The 10,428-nt window shown below is 41.0% G+C and overlaps 1 protein-coding gene and 1 long non-coding RNA gene across 2 annotated transcripts; one reads left to right on the top strand and one right to left on the bottom strand.

The window, feature by feature from the left end:
• On the bottom strand, positions 1-4,621 carry LOC108951346 (uncharacterized). The gene is made up of 2 exons (XR_010480158.1): positions 367-4,621; positions 1-262 (listed from the first exon to the last, which is right to left on the bottom strand). It is a non-coding gene; the product is annotated as an uncharacterized LOC108951346 (long non-coding RNA).
• Positions 4,622-5,843: 1,222 nt separating this feature from the next.
• On the top strand, positions 5,844-7,326 carry LOC103969528 (transcription factor MYB60). Its single transcript, XM_009383082.3, has 3 exons — positions 5,844-6,149; positions 6,257-6,386; positions 6,473-7,326. Exons 1-3 carry the CDS (start codon positions 5,924-5,926, stop codon positions 7,089-7,091), a joined length of 975 nt encoding a protein of 324 aa, XP_009381357.2. The 5' UTR covers positions 5,844-5,923; the 3' UTR covers positions 7,092-7,326.
• The last annotated feature ends 3,102 nt before the right edge of the window (positions 7,327-10,428 follow it).

Genomic DNA, 10,428 nt, shown 5'->3' with positions numbered 1-10,428 from the left:
AGAGCAATTGAAGTATTTCATCTATTGCAATGATTCTGATCTTTCTTCTCAGGCCATGCAATGTAATAATTTATGCTGACTAACATACATGAGATTATCATGGTCACCATGCCTTGATTACATTAGGTTGAGCTGTCACCTGGCTGGCACATACAGAGCATCTTGCAGAGCATTGAGTTTGTCGAAAGGATTTCGGGCTCCAACTCGAGTTATTAACATAGTTTTTAACCTGCTTTTACGATCTCGTGTTCCTACAAAGAAACTGTGGTAAAATTTGTCCCAGTTTAGTTTTGATACAAAGAGGAATGATTCATTGTTCAAAAAAACACTCCAAAAAAGAAAGAGAACGTTGCTTTTTCTCATTACCTCTTTTAAATCTACGTTCACAAGTTTCTCAGCACCTACATCCACGGTGACAGGCTTTGTGAGAACACACTAGCATTGATGAACTCCCGTTCGAAAAATCTTTACAGATTTGTTGATGAACAGACAAGGTCAGCAGCACCAATCTTGTTTATTAAGCACTCAATCAAAACATGTTTGTCATGCCACATAATGTCAAGAGGAAAAGGATCTAACCGAAAGATGTGCGAATTGACATCAAGAAAAAGCGGGAAGAAAGATGTGTGAATACATGTTGCTTTTCTCCTTTCAAATTACATCAACACACATCAAATCGACAATTAATGAACATCTTTGGGCAATCTAGAGAAGGTAAGTGTGACAAACAGAAGCCTTGTAAAGTTGAAAATTTTTCATTCGCAGTGCTATTACAAGATAAAAATTAAACACGGAGGAATAGAACTCAGATTTACCAAAACTAATAAACTCGTCAAGTGGTGTTGAATTAGACTGCACAAAAGTAACTTTTGACATTACTTGAATTTGCCTTGTTTGTTGAACTAGTGCTATAGTGAAGTGTAAAAGCCTTAATAAACCTGAAGAAGAAGAAGATCTTTAAGCGGTGATGAATCAGACTGCTCAAAATGTACATTCATGCAAAACTCAACTAGCAACAAATCTAACAAAAAGCAGCTGGGGAATCTTTAGCTAAAACTCAGCATTTGCCTAGAACATCAGATTAACCAAGCATAAATGCAAAGAACTACCTAAACAATCATGCATAGGCAAAAAACCATTTAGAACTTCTTACATGATCATGATGCTTGGAACTTCTTACGAGATCAAGGATCATCATATTCACAGCACATATGGCACAAGAAGACAATATAGAAGAACTTCTTACCATGATCAACAAATCTGGCTGAACGATTGGAACTTACTGGTGCATCTATAGATGGCAACTAGACATGAATTCTTTTTTGGTCACTCTTCTGGAGCTCCTTTTGTAACCAACGAGATATATGGCCATAGAACAAACTAAGATGAGCAAGATATCTTTTGCAGGAATTGGCTTTGTAATTAATAAGATAAACGGAGATATCATGATGCTTGGAGGAAGGCCATGTCAAGCTGCGTCTCGAATAGAAGCTGAATGTTTAGCATTATTGGAGGATTTGCAGAAGATGGCTAAACTCAAGCACTCAAGAATGCAGATTTGCACAGATGCCCAGCAAATTCTCAAGATTTCCACAGATTTGCACAGTGATGGCACCACGCATCACTTGTACTGTTTCTTGCGTCTCCACTTTAATCCAAATTAGGTACTACAAAGTTAAGAGTAAACAAAACAAACTAGTACAAACCATCCATGCATCTCAATACTTTGAGCATTATATTCAATATGTGAAATTCTTCATGGAGCCATGCAGTGATATTGAAAATCATACAATTACTAGTTTCACAAAAACTAAAATGTAACATGAAGCCACTAAGCAATCCTTATGATGCATGCATAAGGAAACAATTTGATGCAAACAAATAAGCATAGGATAACAATATCTTTATTTTTGCAGCACCTTTACAAGTGCAAAATGTACATATTTTATGACTATACACGGGTTCTCTTTGGAGTCATTCTTCTCAATGGTAAGTTTTTAATGGTGAGAACTTTATATTGCTTCTGCACTAACCTTCACAACTCACAGGGATATAACCAAGAAACAAGGATTAATTAAAAGAGAAAAAAATGTATAGATGACTTGGTTAATAGGTTTATGCTTTCAAGTTCTAAACCGATGGTAGGGGAAAGCATGCAGAAAATAAGTCAGGCCAAATCTGTATGTTGTGTATGACGGAAAAATCAACTGCTAAAGCCTGGTCAATGCATCTAATGAAGCATGAAAAAACAACTGAGGCCTGACAAAGATCTCACTGTGGACATGCAGCACAATTGTGCATGAAAGTTGACAGGCAATTGATCTCCAATAGGCACACAGAAAAACAAAATGACCAAGGAAATATTAACAAGCAAAACTCCAAAACAGATGCATGACAGTAGCATCGTGAGTTATCCATTGCTCTAGCTGTACATTTGTCATGCAGTGCATGTAAAAAACTGGAAATAGACAAGTGGAGCAAATTTAGCATCTCTCAAAATAATAATTGCAAGCCTATACATGCAATCAATTTCCAACTAGTCCATTCTAAAAGTTCCCACAGAATCCCTATATCACTAAGAATTTCGTTGCCTACAAGGGAAATAAAAGGCACAAAAGTGCAATAATTCGCTGAATACAATTGCTTAGAATACTAATAAAATATCATATGTCTAACTCAGTGCTATGTATAAACATGATGAGGAACATACAAAAAGAAAAATTTAGGGTTTAGAAGATGAAAGGACTTTAGAAAAGCAGTAAGTTTAGTGAAATGGCTGAATAAGAAGGAATTGAACATCAAGGAAACAAACCTAAAAACTCCCTAGACAAAAAGAGAAAAGTAATAATGCAAATAAAACCAACATGTACTCAAGAAAGGACAATCAACAGCCAATCAAGGACTAATTACAGGTTAACCCATGTAGTTAGCTACTTTTAGCATCCCGATATCTATACTTTAAAAAGAATTAGCATCTCTATAGTTATGAAAGTGAAACACCTAGGTCCATTTACCCTAACGCCATCGGTTTTATTAACATAAATATAAAAACAAAAGACAAAAAATATAATTTTAATATTCCAGTTAGCGATGACGGACGACGTCGGTGGCGGCGACGACAACACCATTGGAGGCTACGGGTGACTATTGTGGATAAAAGAGTGACGGTAAGAGATGAGGGCATCTTGGCATCTGCATCGACGGCCCTTTTGTCGCTTAGCAACTACGTCGACACAGATGCATTTGCTGAGCGACGCAAGGGCTACCGATGTAGATATCGAGTGGCGTCACTCGGTAACTGCGTCGACGCAGATATAGAGCGACACCACTCAGTATCTGCATCGACCCTTTCACCGCTCGGCAACTGCATTTGCATCGACACAATACAAAGCGACCCTCACCTCTCATCGCCGCTTTCCTCATCCACAACAGCCATCTACGGCCCCAACGGCGACGTCGTTCGCCACCATCGACATAGTCTGCCACCACCAATTGAAATGCTAAAATTATATTTTTTGTCCTTTGTTTTCGTGTTTTTATTGCTCAAACAAACGACGTTAGGATAAATGGAGTTAGATGTTTTACTTTCGCAGCTATAAAGATGTTAATGTAACTTTTTAAAATATAGGGATTAGGATACTAAAGATAGCTTAACTACATGAGATAATATATAATTAGTCCGCCAATCAACATGTCAACAATGTGAGTGCAACAATTCTTCCAAATTCGAGAAAAAGTGGGTCTGATCCAAGATGAGATTTCAGCCGTCATGCTACTATGTATACCAACTCCGGCCAAACAACATAACCCTAACCTTAGATTCAAAGAAGAAGAACCAAAGCATATCCAAGACGAAAACTCAGCCATCATGCTACTAAATATACCAACTCCGGCCAAACAACATAACCCTAACCTTAGATTCAAAGAAGAAGAACCGAAGCACATCCAAGACGAGAACTCAGCCGTCATGCTACCAAATCTTACGAGTCCGGCCAAACAAGATAACCTCAACCCTATATTCAAACAAGAAGAAACAAAGCACATCCAAGATGTTGTTTCAACGGTCACACTACCAAATCTATCGGCTCCGGCCAAACAAGATAACCCTAACCCTAGATTCCAAGAAGAACAAGCGGAGCATCTCGAAGACGAGGTTTCCACAGTCATGCTTCTAAATCTACCGACTCCGATCAAACAAGGCAGCAACCATTCAAGAACCGACGTATCGCAACAACAGAATCTACCACCAAGAAACACATGTCAAGAAGGATGGCAGGATCTTGACATACCATGACCAGATAACCCCAAGGGAGAGACCCAAGGCCATAGATGGACGAACCAAATGCTCGCCCTCTCCAAAGCGTCGCATGCGATTCGATGAGACCCAAAGAGATCGGAGACAAAACGAAAACAAGATACAGAGCAATACCAATATCTTCGCCATACCAAAAACCCAAATAGGCGATTCAAGATCAAGGTCGGCAGATCGAAGGCGATGGACGAACCGCAGCGTCGCGTGCTTCCTCCGCCACTACTTCGTGCGTGGAGTTGTTAGGCGGTTGGTATTTATCGAAGCCCGAGACGAGTCAGACTCTGGAACCGAAAAGCCCAATACAACATAATTGGGCCGTCATCCTTCTTGATCCGAAACACCAAACAAGACTATTATAAACGGATCGGATGTTTTGGTTGACCAGCCATCCGGATCCGAAATGACCAAGTGACTTCCGATGGTTACCAGTCGAGTGTGACACGTCATAGTGAAGTGTACCAATCCAAATTGATTGTTTGGTCACATTACTATTTATTATAAGGAGCTGTACAAGGAGAGTTCGTTATCGATGTCACGCCCACCATTATGCAATGGTTGGGGGTCACGTAACCTAAAGCGACACGAGGAGCCAATTCTTGGAGCAGCAGCCAATCACTTTCTAGTGATAAAGTGTAAAGACGGATTTAACCTTAAATTAGATAACACCATATATTCATATACACCATGCAAAAAAGCAACCTTCCTACATTTCTTTTTAGGAAAAAGGATTAAATACATTTATAAATGTCACAAGGCTACCATGGTCACCACATGAACACATCCTAATGGAAATCTACTGGGGGAGAAAAGAAGAAAAGACAAAAAGAGTTATCTAGAGAATTAATAATAAATAGAAACTAGAAATGTTAGACTTAATATTTAAATAGTTCAGCATTTCATATGCATGTTTACAAAGAAAAATTAATTATTTTTTATGAAGAATTTTTCTTTTTTTTTTCCCTCTTTCTAGATTTACTAGAAAATATCTTTCACATCCTTCCCATCAAAAAATTCAGAGATGCATTAATTTGGATATTGAAGATTTGTTTTCACATATACCTCTTTTTATACTTGAATTTGTTATCTCTAAATATTTTTCACTTTCTTTCCCTCTTTTTATTTCTTTGTAAAAAAAAAATTATACCAAAATTTCTTATGAATATTGATCTCATGTATCAGAAATCTAAAAATACTTGTAAACCCTAAGAATAAGTCCTACACATGTCGATAAGAATGTCAAGATCAAAGAAAGAAGTACAGAAAGTGAACGGTATACGACAGAGATGAAATGATAAGATCGGTCCCATATAGCTACCAAAACGGTTTGGAATTAAAACACTGTATTGCCTGTGGTCTTATACAGCTGCTGCTTAAACAAACATTGTTGTCATGTACATGTTTTCCCAATATATGAATGATAGAGAGGAAATGACAGACCTTATATTATTTGACCAGCATCAAATGACCCAGAGAACGAGAGACAGAGAGAGATCAAGAGAGTCACAGCTTCTCTTTTGCTGTAGGGTTTGCTGAATCATGTGACATAACAAGACGCGGGAGTAAATGAGACGAGAGAGAAGGATGACAGGTAAATGAAAGCTGAGTCTCCACATGTCGTCTTACGTAAACACCCACATGTTGGTGAGACACTGGCAGGGGATGAAGAAAAAAAGCAGAGGAGAAGACTTGGAGGAGGGAGTCGTGATGGGCAGGTCTCTGTTTTGTGCAAAGGCTGGCATCAAGAAAGGCCCTTGGACTCCAGAAGAAGATATCATACTGGTCTCCTACATCCAAAAACATGGTCCTGGAAAGTGGAGATCGATACCTACTAATACTGGTGAAATGAGTCCTTCTAAGTTTTCTTCCATGGGTTGTAGGATTTCTGTGCTTTTCCTGCTTCCCTTGTTTGCTTTGCATGAAATTGTTGTCATCTTCAACCTCTAGGCTTGATGAGATGCAGCAAGAGCTGCAGATTAAGATGGACAAACTACCTCAGACCAGGAATCAAGCATGGCAACTTCACTCCACAAGAAGAAGAATTGATCATCCACCTCCAGTCATTGCTAGGCAACAAGTAAATTGTTCTTCATGAACACTGTAGTTGGATTTGACTTGAACACAAATTCTTTGCATGATACTGTGAGCCATGTTTGTGTGCAGGTGGGCAGCCATAGCTTCGTACCTTCCACAGAGAACAGACAATGATGTCAAGAACCACTGGAACACCCACATGAAGAAGAAGATGAAGAGGTATCAAGCAGCAATTAGCAGCCACAGTGCTTCATCCAGAGCAGGCAATGTGTGCCATGAGTTTGCATCGAGATGCTACGACACTGGAAGCGGAAATTCTAATGCCTACACCACCCATTCTACTCTCCCCATATCCAATCCAAGTACCTTAAAATATGCTTCAAGCACAGAGAACATCTCGAGGCTTTTAGAAGGGTGGAGGAGGCCATCTCAAGATCAACATATAAGATGTCAAAGCATCACTAGGTTTGCCAACAGCAGCACCAACTCCTCAACTCCTGTGTGTTTCATGGGGAATCAAATTAATGTTGAATTACCAGAGAGCTACAATCCAGTCTCCATTGAAGAACTCAAATCATTGCAATTTTTAGAGGGCTCGAGCAGAATTGATTGGGAGGAATCATCATCAGGAGCCACCTTTGGTGGGTCTCAGTCTGTCCCAGGTTGTTCTGATGGGCAGAAGATATTGGATGATCAACACCCTCCTTTGACAATGCTGGAGAGTTGGCTTGCTGATGAGGCTGTGTAGGACAGGCAGATTTCTCAGCCCTACCCACTAAACAATGATCAGATGGAGTATGTTGATTTACTACTACAATCATCTACATGAAAATATCCAAAGCTTCAAATCTGTTCTCAAATGTAAAGTATTAAACTGTGTTTTCCATGTGATCTCAACTCACTCAAGAACAGGCATTTGCAATAAGTGAATGAACTCATCAAACATGGAAAAGTTTGCCAAGAATATTATTGTTGTATCATCACTGTTATTTGGTGTATGATGGCCATTTACATTGAAGTCTCATAGTCACCCATATCTTAAGAGTGTTTGAGTAAGATGATGAGCCAAAGGCTGCAGGGGTAAGGATCCATGCATACACATCTCTCTCTAGATCTTGCAGTGGTGTTGAGTTCTTGCATTGAGTCACCCATATTTGTTTGAGCAACAAGTGAAACTAAATTTGGATGCATTGGCATGTGCCATGAGTTCGATGCACAGTAATGGTTCCCATTCAATGAGCAAACTTAATTTGTTTGAGCCAAAATAATGAGAAAGAAAAGAAACTTGCCTTTCTTGAGAAGTTTAAGATGACAGCTTTAAATCACGGCAAGGCAGACAAAGAACTCTGCATGTGAGGCCTTCAAGTTCTTTGCAGAAGAGTAGGAGGCACACTGCCTGCAGCAATTCTTCTTTAACAGTGTGAATTTTTGTTTTCTTGCCAGAAAACAAAAATTAAAAGCAACATCATAGTCATTGAGCAGGATATAATCTAATTATACTATTTTACAAGAACCCCAAAATTGTATTTGTAACCATGCCATGATTTAGGTGCTAGCAAACTACTCAGATGATGAATGGGATAGGAACATGAGTTTGCAAATATGCCACATTATCAACATATGATAGAGCTTCTGAGACAAGCCTTAATCGCATGTTGAGTGCAGGATCCTATCAGTTGCCTTGGTCCTTGGGTCACTCACTGACAATAAATCAGTGGTCAGAAAAGTAGCATGGACAATCATGTTCTTAAACCTTTGATGAATGCCATTGACGAGACATGATTTTAATTTATATTGATCACTCCCCCTCAACATGTACGTGATAGATAGTTCAACCCGACAAGTGACAAACAACCACCTTGGCTAAGGGAGCATATCATTTCTGACATCAAACTACTTCTATTACAACTCAATTCCTATACAATTCTACATTGTTATCATGAATGTAATCAATGTTGAGATGTAATCAATTCCTATAACACTTGAATACTTGCGCTGCAATGTTGAAGTCTTGCATTTAGATTGTTCCACTGGCTTGTAGTTCTTGGCTTGCGCAACCTAAAGCAGTTTATTGTGTGGCATCGACTGCTATAAATTTATGTTGTAGATTCTGAGTGTTTAAGATGAACATACTGCTATTAGATGTGGCTAATCAGCCCCAAACCAAATGAAACTTTGTATTGAATCCTATTACGAGAAGATGTTATTGACATCCGGGTCAGCCCGACGTGGTTCAAACCCGTATACGCACGGTTATCCGAGGTACCTCCGAGGTGAAAACATTGAGCTCCCAAGGAAGTTATCCGAGGTGTCACCTACATAAAGACCGAGGTCAAGAGAGGTTTCCCGAGCCGATCCCTTCGACGCCCAAATTAATAACTCGAGAAAGATGAGTGCAGTCACTAATGGTAAAAAGTGACCCTCTGACTATGTTAAAAGTGAGTTTTTAAACCTGGTAGCGAAAGAACGACATATTCTATAGAATATTCTTCAGGGGGATAGCTTTTAACCACCTTTAACAATCTCAATGTAGCTTCTTTTCCATGTATGCGACAAAGGAAGAGACAATCCATAACTATCTGCCTTGGACCCATGTCCACATAAGCAGACTGGTAAGGGTCTACCTTTGTCTCCTTCTAGTCTAGATGCCACACGAACACATGTCGGACGGTGGTTGGTCGATAATATCCTCTCTATCATTTATCCTCCCCCCCCATCAAGGCGTGCTTCGGGAGATTTTTGGCGAGAGTCTTGAAGCATAATGTCTAACTCATTTGACACGTTGGCCTTATGCTCCTTTGATCACTTTTTTGAGGGGGAGCAGGGGTGCTAGACCAATGTACCTTGGGCACACCCAAAAATGGGGCTGGGAGCTCTTCCTCCTCACCTTGAGCAACAAGGCAATTGACGCATCCCAACTAGCCCACCTCAGGTGGAGAGGGGGTCAACGCTCGACCCCTCCACCTTGGTTGGAGGGGGTCGATGCTCAACCACTTAGTTTTGAGCAAAGGGTAAGGTCGGCACCCGACCTACCTACCTCAGGCGGAGAGGGGGTCGACGCCCAACACCTCCACCTTGGTCGGAGGAGGTTAGCGCTCGACCCGCCCGCCTCGGGTGGAAAGGGGGGTGATGCATGACCCCTCCACCTTGGTCGAAAGAGGAGGTTGACGCCCAACCTACTAACCTTAAGTAAAGAGGGGATCGACACCCGACCCCTCCACCTTGGTCAGAGGGGGTCGATGCTCGACCAGCCCACCTCAGGCAGAGAGGGGGTTGGCGCCCGACCTCTCTGCCTTGAGCGAAGGAGGAGGTTGGTGCCCAACCTACCCACCTCGAGCGAAGAGGGGGTCGACCCCCGACCTCTCCACCTCAAGCTAGCCTCGACGAGGTCAGGTTTTTCTGACCTCCGTGTCTCGGGCAAGCCTCACTTTAAGTGGGTTGGGCTTTCCCGACCTAGTCTGTCTTGTGCCTCTAAGGGCTCTCTTCAGGTGGGATGGATTTTCTCGACTCATGCACCTCGAGCACATTTTATTTTGTGCCTCCCGTCGTGGTAGGTTTCTTCCTATGGGTTGAGTCTTGCTAACTCACGTGCCTTAGGCACATTTTGCCTTGTGCCTCCTGCTGTAGTGAGTTTGTTCCTATGCGGATCGAGTTTTGCTAACACATGTTTCGAGCACATTTTACCTTATACCTCCCATCGTGATGGATTTCTTCCTACACAAGTTAGGTTTTGTCAACTCACACGTCTCCAGCACATTTTACCCTGTGCCTCTTGCCATTGTGGGTTTCTTCTTACGTGAGTTAGTTTTTTATCGACTCACGTGCCTCAGGTATATTTTGCCTTGTGCCTTCCTCCGTGACGACATTTTTTTTTTTACTTATTAAGGTGATCTTCGCACATCAATCACTTACGCACTTTTCGAGGTGCCCCTTCATCAATTAGCGTCTCTTTGGATTCTACTTGAAGGGTCACTTATCTTCAATATGGGAGGAGAGAGATTGATCCTCTCACTATAAATCCCCCTTAGTCATGGGGGTGAGGCTCATTTTCTTATTTGAGCCTCTGTGGTCTTACTTAGGAACTT

Source organism: Musa acuminata, chromosome BXJ1-10, assembly GCF_036884655.1.
Source record: "Musa acuminata AAA Group cultivar baxijiao chromosome BXJ1-10, Cavendish_Baxijiao_AAA, whole genome shotgun sequence".
NCBI classification, from domain to species: Eukaryota; Viridiplantae; Streptophyta; class Magnoliopsida; order Zingiberales; family Musaceae; genus Musa; species Musa acuminata.
Note: the sequence above shows the minus strand (reverse complement) of the source record. Positions and strands in the feature narration are given on the sequence as shown.